The sequence below is a fragment of the Mya arenaria genome, chromosome 12 (genome assembly GCF_026914265.1).
Source record: "Mya arenaria isolate MELC-2E11 chromosome 12, ASM2691426v1".
Classification (NCBI taxonomy): Eukaryota; Metazoa; Mollusca; class Bivalvia; order Myida; family Myidae; genus Mya; species Mya arenaria.
The window spans coordinates 19,595,389-19,611,125 of NC_069133.1; the positions used below are offsets into that span (position 1 = coordinate 19,595,389).

The 15,737-nt window shown below is 36.1% G+C and overlaps 2 protein-coding genes across 7 annotated transcripts in view; both read left to right on the forward strand.

Moving 5' to 3' along the window:
• The first annotated feature begins 722 nt into the window (after positions 1–722).
• LOC128211441 (uncharacterized) lies at positions 723–8,454 on the forward strand. 4 transcript variants are annotated; one of them, XM_052916238.1, is made up of 7 exons: positions 723–810; positions 981–1,028; positions 1,270–2,787; positions 2,978–3,415; positions 3,593–3,731; positions 4,263–4,338; positions 5,652–8,454. In XM_052916238.1, exons 2-4 carry the CDS (start codon positions 1,016–1,018, stop codon positions 3,163–3,165), a joined length of 1,719 nt encoding a protein of 572 aa, XP_052772198.1. In that variant the 5' UTR covers positions 723–810; positions 981–1,015; the 3' UTR covers positions 3,166–3,415; positions 3,593–3,731; positions 4,263–4,338; positions 5,652–8,454. The 4 variants fall into 4 exon arrangements, with proteins under 4 accessions (XP_052772198.1, XP_052772200.1, XP_052772201.1 ...); XM_052916239.1 differs by having other exon boundaries at positions 752–801; XM_052916240.1 differs by lacking the exon at positions 3,593–3,731.
• A 3,163-nt stretch (positions 8,455–11,617) lies between these two features.
• The window catches only part of LOC128211435 (uncharacterized), a 37,664-nt gene continuing 33,544 nt past the window's right edge, over positions 11,618–15,737 (forward strand). For all 3 annotated transcript variants that reach the window (XM_052916221.1, XM_052916223.1, XM_052916222.1), the window contains exon 1: positions 11,618–11,723. The gene's annotated coding sequence lies outside the window, so the exon portion shown is untranslated. The remainder of the gene's footprint in view (positions 11,724–15,737) is intronic.

A 15,737-nucleotide genomic window follows, 5' to 3' on the forward strand; every position in this document is an offset into this window, starting at 1 on the left:
AAGTAAGCCCCCTCTTATGTCTAATCCTCGAACCGCCCCTGATAATAATAATAATTTCAATAATGCCAATATAGTATAAACAATATATAAAGGTGGAGACAGTAAACGCAATATGGAATGCAAATGCAAATGCTAATATGGTTTGCTACCGCAAGTGTTCATATCACATACGAATATAGAGCCAGTAAAGTTTCATAGCATGTTGAAGATTTGGAAACAATGCTGGAAATAAAACAGGATCTTTAAAGGCCGCATGAAATATACTTAGTTTTTCTTTTAAGATAGGTAAATATTCAATCTAACCGATATTCATTAGTCAAAATGATATATTAATTCAATATTAAAACAACGTGATAAGCGGCAGTGTTGGGTTGAAGAAAATCGGAGAAATCGGAACGTGCCCCTTCACATGAGCCTTGAAAGAAGTTTGTATATATCGTCTATGTCTATGTCTTGGGCACTCCCCACGCATTTATTTCTGTATGTAGTGCCAGATTGTATTTATGATTTGTTTGTTAATTTAATTTATTTGTATTTCTGATTTTAATGTTTGTTTACTTTTACAATATTTGTAGTTTCCGGCGTTCATAACATCGACATCTGGAAACCGCCAAATAGTGGAAGGTGCGTTTCACTTTTATCTAAGATATTTAAACCGTCCACACGAGATATAGTGAAACACTCTACGGTATCGCCTTTTATAGATACCTGTAAAAATACGGTTATGATTCATCCGCTTGATTAGCAACTTGTGACAAACAATGTAAAGTATTAAATATCGGTTACAGTTTATGTGACACAGTAAGTTCGGTCAGTATATTTACTTTATACAAGGTCTATTATACTTAATGTATTACAACTATGCTTAAAAACATAAATTGTAAGAGTACTTTTCATTGTATTGTCTACTTTTGCTTTTGAATCTGAAATTTAGTTTCGATTTACCTATGCCAATTATTGCTAATTAATATGGGTTTCAGAACGGGTACCTACTAGATTAACAACTTTCATTAAAATGGCCAGGAATGGTGAGTTCATGCAATTAAAACTATTAACGGATCAAGACGATGATTGTGTGAAATCTTTCTAATATTGAAAATACTTAATCACAGTTGATATTCATTTAACATTACATTTGTATTCATTAAGTGGGCGTCTGTTTATTCTTCCTTGTTTAAAGTCTGAACATTTAATAATTTACAAGCTTCACAATACATGGTTTTCAATTAAATGTCATACCGTGTGGGTAAAACATGTATTTTATCACAGAAAGAGACAAACTTCCAACTTGGATTTCTCCAGTGGTGGAGTACACTTTCTTTATATGCCAGATGGGCAGTAGAACGAAATTGGAAAACGCATTTGACCTATATGCTTTACAATATTTTGTGACTCTGAAGAGGGACATATTTGTTGAATGCTTGGGAAAACAAGGCTTTGTGTGTGAAATAGTAAATAAGACTAGTACTATTCTTCTTCATTGTTCCGATTGCCACAGCCCTGACAGAGTGTATAACATTTTGAACGAACTCCTAAAGAGAACATATGACTATGTAATAGATTTACGGTCTCCCGATGGATGCAGGTTTTCAAGACAAATCAGGAATCAGGGACCGATGCAGGTGGTTCATGGATCAGCAATCGTTATCAAACATGACACAAAGATGATTTGTGTGTCTGATAACAATGACTGTATTGATAGTCTTTTAGATGAAATGGGCTATCACGAAGTTGAGTACCTCGATATAAAGCAGTTTGCTCCTAATTTGTTTTCGCTTGGTATAGAAGATGCATCCTTGCATCCCAATATTATGAGCATCAAAGTTCAGCACAGTCAACAGGAATGCCGTATTGTGTGGAAAGGACGAGCGAAGGAAACGGGAGATGCACTTATACGCGAGTTTTTGAAAAATTGCTTACAAAAAAGCATTGACTTTGTTGAAGGGGAACAGCGTCTTCCTTACACCGACCTTGCCTGCAAAGTGATTTTTGATGAAAGTGGCGATATCAAGAAGCATTATGCTCAATACTTGAAAAGTTTAAGTAAAAAGAAAAGTAAATGCACACACTTCTCCTTGGTGCAGAAGGACGGAAGAGTTGTTCTTTATGGTAGAAATGGAAACGTTGACAATTTCAAGAAAGAAATAGAGGAATCAATATCGAAACACAATCTTGAAATGAACCTGTTTGAACAAACGGATGTTTTGAATTTTTTGAAAAAACACAAAGAAAAACTTTGGTATGATATGTTGAATGGAACATTACTCTGCACAAGAGATCTCACGTCAGAAGTAATAAAAGTATGCACATCACGGCCATTGAGACAAAGGTTTGAGTTTAATACAGAACCTGTACTGCTAGTTGCGTTCCTACAGGAAAATGGCGAAGATTTATTAAACCACGCGAAAATTCTTGGAGTTGATATATTATTTGATGGAACAAACATTTTTCTTGAGAGCTCTTTGGATCATGTCTGCAAAGAATTTCATATTGACTTGAAGAAAGCAGTAGATAGCGGAAGAATTGTTATGTCCGTCAATGAACAGTTTACAGATTTGGCACGCATTCAAACCATAATGAACCAGACATCATGTTCATGGGTTTTGCATTGCAATCACCCAAAGGCTGTTATAAGTAGCCAAGATTTTTGCAAGAGATGGATCGACCAGTATAAGTCGACACTAATATGCCTTGCAGAGATAGGTGCAGCAATAGCTTGCACCGATATATGCATTGTCTTTACAGCTGACATGCTTTGTCAGCTTGGTATTTCAAGTCGCAGAACAGGTAAGCGATAGAGTGTTGATTGTCTTTCCATTTTGTCTGCAACATATTTTGAAATTAGTTATCTTGACGTTTACGTATGGTGTTGCTATTGGACTAGTATACAGTCAATGCCACATGTTTTATAGCTATATTTTGTATATGATACTTTTGTATATTTCTTGTAATATTCGAATTTTTGAAATTATTTCAGACTTTCTTCAATCAAAAACGTCCAAAGAAGATTACAAAGAAATAGAAACCTTCTATGGCCCATTACCAGTGTCTAACGTGTTCGTTGGATGTCGAGAGATACATCTTATAAGCGTGAAGGTGAACGAAAAAACAAAGCTCATGGATTGTTTAGTTAAGGAAATAACAATGTCAAGAGCCAACAGTTAAAGGAGTTTGTGCATAGTTGCTGCGACAGGAAATAATGGAAAGGGGTTTACTTATGAAGACATTATATCTCAGTTTGTTAAAGCCTTGCAAGAAGTTATTCACAAACAACGTCCAACATTTACACAGGATATACACATTCTTGTTGATAAAGGAAATATGGCAATAGCAGAAGCACATATTGAAAGGTCTCTGTCTGGTATGTTCAATACTTCCCGACGAGGAAAGAATAGCGCGAAAAAGGCAAACACAGGTTTGATGAATTCAACGATTTTCAGTTTAATAATTTCTTATTTTTTGTTAAAATTCGGACAAAAATGCTTTAACAAAAAACAACGAAAACTATTCTAAAAGTAAACAGTATTTATAAAATGTTTGTATTTTATACTTAAAAGGTTATGCATACACACATTTGAATTTTCTTCTATAGACAAAACGATCTTTTGGCAATTAAGAGAAAATGAGGCATTCTACGATCGTTTAGAACTAATTGGACGCACTAAAGGTTGTGCTTTGAATGCAAAAGAAGAGGTCTTACAATATATTGAAGAAACCAAGCGTTTGAACTGGTAAATCCTTTAGAGCATAAGAACTGCAACACGGTTTGGTTTCATCATTTCTTATTAAGTTGGCCTTACGACGCTCGTCAATCAATCCTTTGTTATATGCATTTTATTACGAAAAGGTAACTTGACTTGATTGGCATAGAGGTTCATGAAACATCTCATCAACTAGTTCCATCAGTTGAGCCCTGTCAGGCTCACGCTTTTTCGGGTTTTCAATATCAACGCCAGTGCTGGTTTCTACCCAGAAGTAAATGAACCCGAAATTTATTCATTTCAGCTTATATATGTTTTATACATAAGCTTAATAAGATCTTGTCTTAGCTAACAATAATTAGCGTTTGAAAGTATTTTGTTATGTTATATGTATATGCATAAAACGTTTGATGACTGCTTTGACGATTCCGTTTAAAGATAAATGTTAATTGTTTTGTATCGTTAAGTTATACGAGCTCAAAACAAAGTAATAATTAAACGACATGGTTAATTTCACAATACAGATTTTGCTTTGATGTGTTGCTATTCACTTCTTCACAGCTGTGATGCAGACAACCAAAGCGACTTGACGACATCTCAGACTGACCAAGATGACGATGATCAATGCCGTTTTCAGGTAAACGTTTAGGTTGAACGTCAAACGTTGGGGGTCACGTTTGTAGCATAATAACGTCGTTTTCATTAAATTAGATCGCGTTATTCGTTATTTACTGATATGAAAACTTTAAATGTTAAGAAAATAATTGTGTCAAAAAACCCGTTTTGCACGAACTCTTGTTGTGATTGTTACGATTATTGATAGAATATAGGTTACGCTGCTAATTAATATTAAGTTAACTGTCCGCCGGTGTATAACTGAAATACTGTTGAACCACAAACAAACAAACAAACAAACAAACAAATATCCGGATATTTCAACTGCATTTGTTTTGTCTTTCAATATACGAATTTGCGTTAATTGCTAACTTAATCTTTATCATACATGTATGAATTCTGACAGAGAGGGTGATACTTTTTATATCTATAATCCAATTGTATCGACATATTTTTAATATCTACATGTATACTAGTTTGTTGAGAGCAACCTTCATTGTTACTCGCATTTGTGTGCCAATTCTATTGAACACTTTAATTAGTTTGAACATTCTTCCACCCAAGCAAGTAAATTATCATGGATTGTTTCAGGTATTTTATGTCTTTTTTAGCTTTAACCTCTTTTAGAATACACATTACTGAGTTTGAACTGATAAGTGCAGTTTTCTTTTGAATCAGTTTAAAACTTTGGCTAAGTTACAGGTGGCGACTTCATGCTATCGTGAACTGACTTTTGCAATACACTTTAAAATTTGACCCAGGAACAACACAAGTGAATACTGTGCAAATAATTATTATCTTACATGGGTATGTAAAGTCAAGCGAAATACATGTATGTCAAATAAAGTCAACTACCCGGGATACGGTGCGGACACTTAAAGTGACACTCTTATTCAAAATCAATACATAAACATGTACAACAAACATAAATTTTGAATGATAAACCATCAACTACTTACTAAATAATGCATTTTTTGAAAATATTAATTACTATTAACAATTTTATATCCGTGTTTTAATAGCTGAAAAAGCAAAAATATTAAATGATCGTTGAAAGCTAAAAGATTTACTGCGATCTTCTATCGTCTCATAAGGTAGTAATACCGCGTTTTCTGCACATTTCTTTTAAATGAAACTCGGTATACTTCTTAAGCATCATTGTTTTCGACATTTGTTTATCCTTTTTGGAATTATTAAACAATTTTATTAAATGTGTTAAATCTTTTTTTGGAGTGATAGTGCATCTTTAAGAAGAATTAAAATATTTTAGGACGTTCCATTACTTTTATCAAAATATATGTCTTAACTGTTGTCTTATTGATATTGCTTTTGCAGGACATGGAAATGTCGGCTACAATCAATCCAGGGATCGTTCATTTCTTGGGAGCAAACCTTGCTCGATGGGCGGATGCTGTGAAGAAACATCTCGATGTGACGATTGAAGTTATCGGTAGCGGGTCTGCTAGAGTGATCGGTGACTTCAAAAACATCATGTCTTTTGAGAAATATCTGCAGACCCAATTCCCAAAAGATCCTGACGTAATATCCGAATGAAGGCAAATCAAATTTTGCTAATAGACATGCTTGCGATTTGTTGTTATGAATAAGCTATGCGATGTGTTTCCAGCCATATTATGCAATTTGTGTGTTTTACTCGTTTACAAAGGTGTAAACTGCTAACATACGAAGGCCATTCAAAATATACACAGACACTGTACCAAGGTACAACCTATGTTCAGGCCAAAAAAATAACTGTTTGTTTAGGGTAACCTTCCCAAAATTTCTAGGTAAGGTAGGTAGGGATTTTTTTTTAATTTGTCGTAAGTTCAGAGTGTTTTCTTGCACATGGCAGTCTTTCCTACATTACTGTCATTGCCTGACTTTGTTTTATTATATAAACAATAATTCTGATTAAAATCTGCATTCATCCGCCCTTCGTAACTCTGTATTCGCTTACGAATGTTTTTTTTGCTCAGAAACGGAAAAAAATAGTTAGGGTTGGCGCATTTTTATAGGTAGGGTCGGGTTACCCGAAACAGACATATTTTTTTCTAGGCCTGACAGGAAACGTCGGAATCGATTCTCTTAATGTGCACACTTGCAAGAAAGTATGTTGATTTTTCTGTATATACGAGAAATGATTTTCGTATTTTTTATACATTTCAAACAAAACAATTCGGTGCAACTCACTAATGTCAAACGGCGTGGCTTTTGTATTTACAAGTACAACATTTTTAGCAATAACAGTAATAAATTTATTATCTTTATTTTTTAATTGAAGTTTTGACAAGTGAGTATCAACGTCATATCAACATGAATGTTCATAAAACTTAACCAATGGTACAGATCCTTATATGAATTAAACATATGTTTAGGGTGTCGTTTTGCTGATTTAAAAACACAACTCGAATTAACTATGACAGCTTCAAATTTTAACATTTTTTAAATTGAATATTCAAGAGGCATTTTTCACCTCTATGTATGTAATTCTATACTACTTTTAGCTGAAAACTTTGTGAGATATTATCGATCGCTAAGAATTGCCGAGCTGTTTGATTCTTCAGGTTGATCAGTGAATGTTGACATAATATAAGCTTGTTCTGTATTGAGCTGGGGTGGTATTCAATAATCAACTTAAGTAAATCTTATTGTCACCCATCATTGACTTCATTCTCTCTATAAGTCAGTAATTTAAAACAAGTTATCCGATTAGCTACATCGTTCTTAGATTAAATTAAGACCAATATTGAATACCAGCCCAGGTCTTAAATATATCCCCTTACATTAAACGTGATCATAATTGTAATATCAGTGCTTTAAATGGGAATCCTTTTTGAGCTGAGTGATCACCCAAAATGGCAAACCTTGAACAGTTGATTTGTTAACATTTATTTAACTTGAAAGCGCCAGACATGATTTTGGGAAAGGGTGACTTTTTGCTTGAATTTATGAAATCTGTTGAAATAAGTTTGAAACTGTTTTGTGTGTGTTTATGGTAATAAAATTTGAACGGCATTCCTGCGTATTTATAACCATTCTCATGATATAGGCTATGAATACGCTAGGGTGCCGAGGTTCATTAAATATGTGAGAGAGTCAATGATGATATGCATATTTTATTAAATATATAATTGGCGACTGTGCGTTTCCCTGTTCTTTTCATTGTATTGTTAGTCGTCGTGTAAATAAAGTTTATGTTTTTATAATTTTCAACCTTACAGAGACGGAGTCCGGTAGTCTTTAATTATAATTGTCTTAGCCAAGTTGAAGGCAGTTTTACTCTACGGTTTTAAAGCATTATTCCTCTTACTAAGGTTGCTAATGAAACACTTTTGTTGTGATATACTTAGAATTTAAAGACTTACTTTTATCTGTCAGAACTTCTTTTCCATTTTTAAAAAAAAGAATATGCAAATGTTTTATTCATTTTTTGCAGAGTCTCTCATTCGATATTCTCTAGCATTGCCCATCTAGCAATGTTCTCTAACTTTTGGACAGAATTGGTTGCGAAACCTATTCATGAGTAGTGCGCCCTTACAGGGTCGTCGTTTAAATTGTTGGCTTCCAGGCCTGTCCATGTATATTTTATTTCATCCTTACTATTTTGTTTTGAATATCTTTAAATTAGCTTTGATCACAGATACATATTTTGATGATAATCATCTCCATTTTAATTAGACATTACTGATTCGTGAATCAATAGTTTTAAGTGAGTTTGTTTATAACGTTATGTCATATATATGTTAAGAGAAGTGTCGAGTGACCGATCGGTCGAGCATTCTTTTGTAATAAAACTCAATTAAGTTAATGTGTTATTCCAGATAAGTGTGTAGATTACTGAATACAAATGCTTTTAACTTTTTTAGTATTAATTCAGATATGCAGAATATCACGACTGTCTGTATATAAGAATGGAAATAGCACTTTTCGATAAAAAAAATGTGTTTTTAAGAGGATAATGTATTTTTAAGTAAATTAAAGCTACGCTCTATTGTTAAAATATATTCAATCTACTACCTTATGTATTAGCTCGGATAAACACCAATCAATTTTGATTCAACATATACTTTAAACTTTTACAATTTTGTAAATATTGATTGATTGTTTTTAAATGTTTTTACAATAAATAAAGTTTTATATAGTTTATAAGAGTAAGTTTATCATGATGACCAACATGACATCGCAACAAGTATCACTGTACTTCGGCAAAACTGCCTAAATATGTTTTTTCATGACCCAGTTTTTTGCGTTAGAGAGGGTAAAACCTCAAGACGCGGCTATTCCCCTAAAACCAGACAAATATGATTTAATTATTATTGATTAGTCTGAGATGGTACATTTCTGCGTGTAGTATTCATATGATTTGTGTGTTAATGGATAAGAGGAGCGGGGAGTTGGGGGCGGTATTCGTGTGTGTGTGTGTGTGTGTGTGTGTGTGTGTGCGTGTGTGCGTGCGTGCGTGCGCGTGTGTGTGTATGTGTGCGTGCGTGCGTGTGTGTGTGTGCGTGCGTGCGTGCGTGTGTGCGTGTGTGTGTGTTGAGGGGGTGGGGGTCTAGCACTTGATATTGACATTCGTTTTTATATTCATTGTTTAAAGAGGAATGACTGTAAACATACTTATTTACTTAAATCATTTACATTGACACTTGACAATCGAAGTGATTAACTGTACCAACCACTTCCCCCAGTGCTTTGTTAACGCGATCTCTGGAGGGCTTTAAGCTTATAAACTGACTTTCTCTTATCATCAAAAGAGCAAATTACTCAAGACTTTACCCAACCCGGCATGGCATGAACAAACTTGAAGTGAATTATTTTCTGTCATTGAATATTCAAAAATGATTAAACACCTCAAGGCTCACTTTTGTTTTTTCTGATCCATTCAATTTTTCTAAGCTTTACTTTCGAGTAGCAGTAGCAATCGCCCAATCGGAACCCTTCGGTCATTTTCCATCGAATTAAACCTCGAGTGTATGCCGGTACATCAGTAAAAGTAGTTGGTAAATTAATTAATTAATTGTTATGTGTTTAAACGTGTAATTTGCACCAACAAGTTCAAACAAGTTATGTGTATCTTTGCATAAATAACTAAGATTCCTAAGAGAAAAATCCTTAGATTGAACAGCTAAATTGAAATTACTTAAAAACCGTCAATTTTAATCCGATTTTGTTTTCAATGGAAAATGGCCGAGGAATTCCGATTGTGCTTAGTCGTGACAGTGTTTCACAAATGTTCATGGCAAGGTGTCCGTACCTAGCTTTCGATTGAAGAATATTGACGTTAAACGATTTCATAATAATGAGCTTCATGTTTTCAGAATAAAAAGGTACGGATTAATTAAATTATATAAATGTACAGTGAATAAACTGTATTTCTAACAGTATTTATATAAAATTACAGGCACGTTTTTATATGAAAACGCTATATTGGGCCCCTGTTGTTAACTACATTATCAAACTTCATACTGACGTATCAGTTTGAACACTGACTACAAGAATGTGGTCAATAGCAATGGGGAATAACACACTTGCGCAAGTTGCATGATGATTTCTGTGTTATCTCGCTTACTATTATGACACATTTATTATGAACCTTTGTATTACCTATTTCAGAAAATAAGGTTTAAATGACAGGTTATATCATCAGATAGATCTATCCTTCGTACTAAATAGAAAACTATAAAATGAATGATTACGTGCGCAACAGTGCGAATCGATATTCTGTGTTAAACAGCGTTCTAATTATTTGAAGAATTAAATTTAACCTGGACTGTACTTTGATTGTTTCTAAACATTCTGCAAAATGACACCACTAGCGGATCCAGAGAGGGATTTTCAAGTTAATTATAACTATTTCTAGTCCGAAATGGTGCCGTAGTGGGCGAATTATTTACCTTTTTCTCCTGCGCTATTTCGAAATCGTTAGATACGTTCGGTGGCCTCAGGATCGCCTTAGTGCGTATCCCTATTTTTACAGGCCGTAGGCGTCGATATAGGCTTACAGCGCGGAAATAAAATTGATTTCCTTATTTAGGTTCCCAACAGAGGTTATACGTGTCGTATCCATGCCTTAGGGCGGTTACGAGCGGGCGTACGGTGGCCTTGCGTTTGCCTTGCGGCTGCCCTATGGTCTAACGAATTGCAATTAACTTTTGCTGACCCCCCCCCCCCCATACACACACACACACACACACACACACATACACACACACAAACACGAACACCTTTCTCCCCCACCCCATCCCCATCACCAAAAAGAGGGAAAGAAATGGCACCGGTCGCAGGAATTTAATGGGCGCCCTAGGGTACCTAAAGGCGCCCTTAAATGGCCTGTTCGTTGGCCTTGTGGTATGTGAAGCACCATGCGGACAATGCAACTCGCACGTACGAGTCCCGTATGCTCGCCGTACGCCATCCGTACTTGGCAGTCTGCGCCGTGTGTAGAGAAGGTAAACTTGCGGCTACCTTGCGTCTGCGTTTTTATTTGTCAAAAACCTACGCCCGCCGCAAGGACGCCTCAAGGCTCTTGTGGCAGCTGCTGGTTTTATGTCTCCACCAATTCAAAATGCGCCGTGCGGCTGCCCAACAATTTGTGACTCATACAGTATGCATTAGACACTCTAAAACATAACATTTTGAAAACTGACCATTTGTATTATTCCTCCAATGTCTTATTTTAATACTGTGTTCATAAACATCAAAGTTCGAACGCCACTGATCAGCACTTTAACTTAAAGTGACACTCGTGTTTAAAATCAATACAGACACATATATAACAAACATAATTTTTGAATGATAAACATTTGACAGCTTACTAAATAATGCATTTGTGGAAAATAGTAATTACTGATAACTAGATTGTAATCGTATATTTAATAGCTGAAAACGCACAAATAATAGATGATTCGCGAGGGCTAAAATATTTACAGTGATTAAATATTGTCTCATAAGGTAGGATATCGTGTTTTCTGCGCCTTACTTTCAAATTCAACGCCGTATCCTTCATAAGAACCATTGTTTTTTGACATTTAAAGTCATCCTTTTCGGTAAATTAAAACAATATTGTATTAAATGTGGTACATGTTAATTGGGAATAAGAGTGCATTATAAACAAAATACAAATAAACTGAATCACCTTATTTTGGAGTAAGAGTGCGGCTTTAAATATCTTGTGAAAGCAAAAGGTCACGCTCATAAATATTTTAGGATTTTACATACTGATAATGTTTCTCGAAATCGTAGTGGCAGAAATAGGCTACCGTAGACGATTGATAACAACCGCATTTAATCATAACGGCTTTCGAAAATACGGCAAAACAGGAAGTCAACGATGTCGATTCAAGGACAGTTCGTTGTTGTTGTTTTTGCTGCTGAATTAATTATTCGACTGTAAATCGGTGAGAATTGGTAAGTCATTTTGATAATCGTATTAGAGTTTGCAACACTGACTGAATAAATATTGTCAGTATAGATAAACTAATTTACTACGTAATGTAAGTTTTCTACTTTCGATTTTGAGTAGAAAAACTGCTTCTTTCTCGTAATAATATACCCATATGCATTCTGATGACACTATAAGTATATGTGTGCTACCGTGTTTTCATATTACTTCATTTATATTTCTGCGGAGATTATTTTTTTTATTGCTGGCTAGTATTTGGACAGATTAATGTTTTTACTTTCGATTTACGTATATACACACAGAGAGGGTGTCAATCGGATTGCGGCCCATTTCTTTGGAACCTACTTATCAATAACGGCTCTAGTGGGGTGGTTGGCAACCGGTGCCCCCCCCGCCCCCCTCCTATTGTCATTTTTCTTTTCTTTTTAAATAAAGGCCTGAGAACAAAAGTCATGTTGTACGACCAAAATGCACCATTTCGGACTATAACCTTTAGAATTCTCTTCTGTGAGTACCCCCAGACCCTCCTGTTTACGCTTTTAACCAAATAAATCTTGTTTCTGGCGGATTGGCGCTAGTCCAAAGGTTACGCCACTAAAAAACGCCCCTCTAACATCAAATTCTGGCCCGCCCCTGCCAAAAATGCAAGGAATGTCTTTTTTACTAATACAAATCAGTGTGACTTCAGCACACACGATAATGATTTTAGCTTTTTACGGAAGACAGCCTCGTTCACTGCATGTATTTCATTGTTACAATCACAAACAGCTGTCTCATGATAAATTTGGGGGTATGTCATTAGCGGAATATTTCCAACATACGTGTAGCTTACGTAAGCATTATAATCTAGAGGATCTGTGCCTTAATTTAGCTTATATGATGTTGAGTTTTGTTTTACTGAAACGAATTTTTGATTTTGGCGAAGAATTTAAAATCAGTGATAAAAACATTTTATAAGGATGTTGTTATTTGACTAATTAAGATTACAACTGTTCGTGCTTGTCACCAGGGTCAATTTTGTGTCCTTTCCCGTTTTGGTTATATGAAATAAATTGTCGAATGTCAGGAAGCATTTAACATCATCATCATCATCATCATCATCATCATCATCATCATCATCACCATCGTCATCATCATCATCATCACCATCATCATCATCATCATCATCATCATCATCATCATCATCATCATCATCATCATCATCATCATCATCATCATCACCACCACCACCACCACCAACACCACCACCACTACCACTACTATCATCATCAACAGCAGCAGCAGCACCACCACCACCACCACCATCACCGCCACGGTGACAATCATCATCATCAGCAGCAGGAGCACCACCATCACCACCACCAACACCACCACCAGAACCACTATCACCCCTTTTGATGGGGACGTATGTATTTGTCTGTGTGTGAGACGTCCGCTTGTTTAAATTGATCGTCATCGTAGTGGCAGAAATAGGCTACCATAGACGATGGATAACAACGGACGGAATTTACACAGAATGAATGGCCTAAGCTTACACGCCAAAACCAGAAAGTCAATAATGTGTATCCAAGGACAGTTCGTTTTTTGTGTAATTTTGTTGTTGGGGAACTAATTTTTCAACAATAAACTGGTGATAATTGGTAAGTGATTTTGAAAGTCGTGTTAGAGTTTGAAATTCTCACTAGATATATTTTGTCAGTATAAATAAACTAATTTACTACGTACTGTAAAATGTTCTACTTTTGTAGTTTTCTACTTTCGATTTTGGGGAGAGAAACTACTTCTTTCTTGTTTTAATATAATCATGTATATTTTGTTGACACAATAAGCTGTTTGTTACCAAGTTTTCCTATGACTTTTTTAATATATTTTTATTGATAGCTAACATTAGGTCAGGTTAGTGCGCTACTTTCGATTTACGTATTCACACACAGACAGGGTGTGGGTCGGATTCCGGCCCATTTCTGCAATATGCAATATTTCAGACTAAAAATTGTTAAAATTATCATGGGGGAGTACATCAAAATCCCCGTGCCAACACTTTGAACTTTATAAATTTCGTTTCTGACGGAAGGGCGCAGGTCCAAAGGTAGCAACCCTAAGATACGCCCCATCATCATCATCATCATCATCATCATCATCATCATCATCATCATCATCATCATCATCATCACCAGCAGCAGCAGCAGCAGCAGTTACAGCACCTCCACCACCATAACCATCATATCCACCACCACCACCATCATCATCATCATCACCATCCCCATCATAATCATCATCATCAGCAGCAGCAGCAGCAGCATTTGAACTGCCAGCTTTGGCGGAAACTAAAACCAAGAGATTAGATATCTGGATGGTTCACTACCATACTTAACATGCACAACAGCATGTGTCAGCGTGAAGCGGTTTGAAATGTCGAGTTCCTGAACTCGTCATTAGTTAACAGTTGAAATGTGAAATCGATTTGCTTAACATAATTTTTTACGGGCAGTAAAATTTCTGTTTAACTACGCTCAATACACTGTTATAAAGCAGTTTCGATCAACGAAGTCAACGCAAACACGCCGGAGATAAGCGATGTACGGTTAATGTAGACTTTTATCTGTAACGCATAACAAATTTATTGTTAGATTACAGCAGTATAACATTGCATTGACTCTCACGATTTCCTTATTGGAAACATATCTCTTGTGAAACATGACTTTATAGTCAAGGTCACTTGAAAGCGAAATTTTAATTAAGATATGTTTATGGCTTCATCAACCCCCTCTTGGGGGGTGTCATTTCTTATCATTGTTTGAGATGTCCGTCCTTTGCATTGTATGTCTGTTTATGTTTCAGTCCGCATCAAAATGAGTTTATGGGTTTTACTTACATTAGGGTTAGGTTTTTTATGCCCCCGAAGGTGGGCATATTAAAATCGCACCGTCCGTCCGTCCGGCCGTCCGTCTGGCTCTGTAACTTTCCCTTGTATGGACAGATTTTAAAATAACTTGCCACATGTGTTCCACATACCAAGACGACGTGTGGCATGCAAGACTAGTGTCCCTATCTCAAAGGTCAAGGTCACACTTAGTGTTTATTCACAATGGAGTGCTGCATATAAGGACATAGAGTATAGGTTGTCGTGTCCGGGCTGTAACTTTCTCTTGTATGGACAGATTTTAAAATAACTTGCCACATGTGTACCACATACCAAGACGACGTGTCGCGTGCAAGACCCGTGTCCCTACCTCAAAGGTCAAGGTCACACTTAGTGTTTATTCACCATAGAGTGCTGCATATAAGCATAGAGTATAGGTTGTCGTGTCCGGGCTGTAACTTTCCCTTGTATGGACAGATTTTAAAATAACTTGCCACATGTGTACCACATACCAAGACGACGTGTCGCGTGCAAGACCTGTGTCCCTACCTCAAAGGTCAAGGTCACACTTAGTGTTTATTCACAATGGAGTGCTGCATATAAGGACATAGAGTATAGGTTGTCGTGTCCAAGCTGTTACTTTCTCTTGTACGGACAGATTTTAAAATAATTTGCCACATTTGTTCCACATACCAAGACGACGTGTCGCGTGCAAGACCCTTGTCCCTACCTCAAAGGTCAAGGTCACACATAGTGTTTATTCACAATGGAATGCTGCATTTAAGGACATAGAGTATAGGTTGTCGTGTCCGGGCTGTAACTTTCCCTTGTATGGACAGATTTTAAAATAACTTGCCACATGTGTTCCACATACCAAGACGATGTGTCGCGTGCAAGACCCGTGTCCCTACCTCAAAGGTCAAGGTCACAGTGTTTATTCACAATGGAGTGCTGCATACAAGGACATAGGGTATAGGTTGTCGTGTCCGGGCTATAACTTTCCCTTGTATGGACAGATTTTAAAATAACTTGCTACATGTGTTCCACATACGAAGATGACGTGTCCTGTGCAAGACCCATGTCCCTACCTCTAAAGTGAAAGTGTTTATTCACAAGGGAATTCTGAATATAAGGACATAACAGTGTAGGTTGTCAA

Excerpts from the sequence above, each read along its gene's own strand:
- LOC128211441 (XM_052916238.1), top strand. Across the intron at positions 2,788-2,977 it reads TATTTCAAGTCGCAGAACAG|ACTTTCTTCAATCAAAAACG; the intron begins GTAAGCGATAGA and ends AAATTATTTCAG.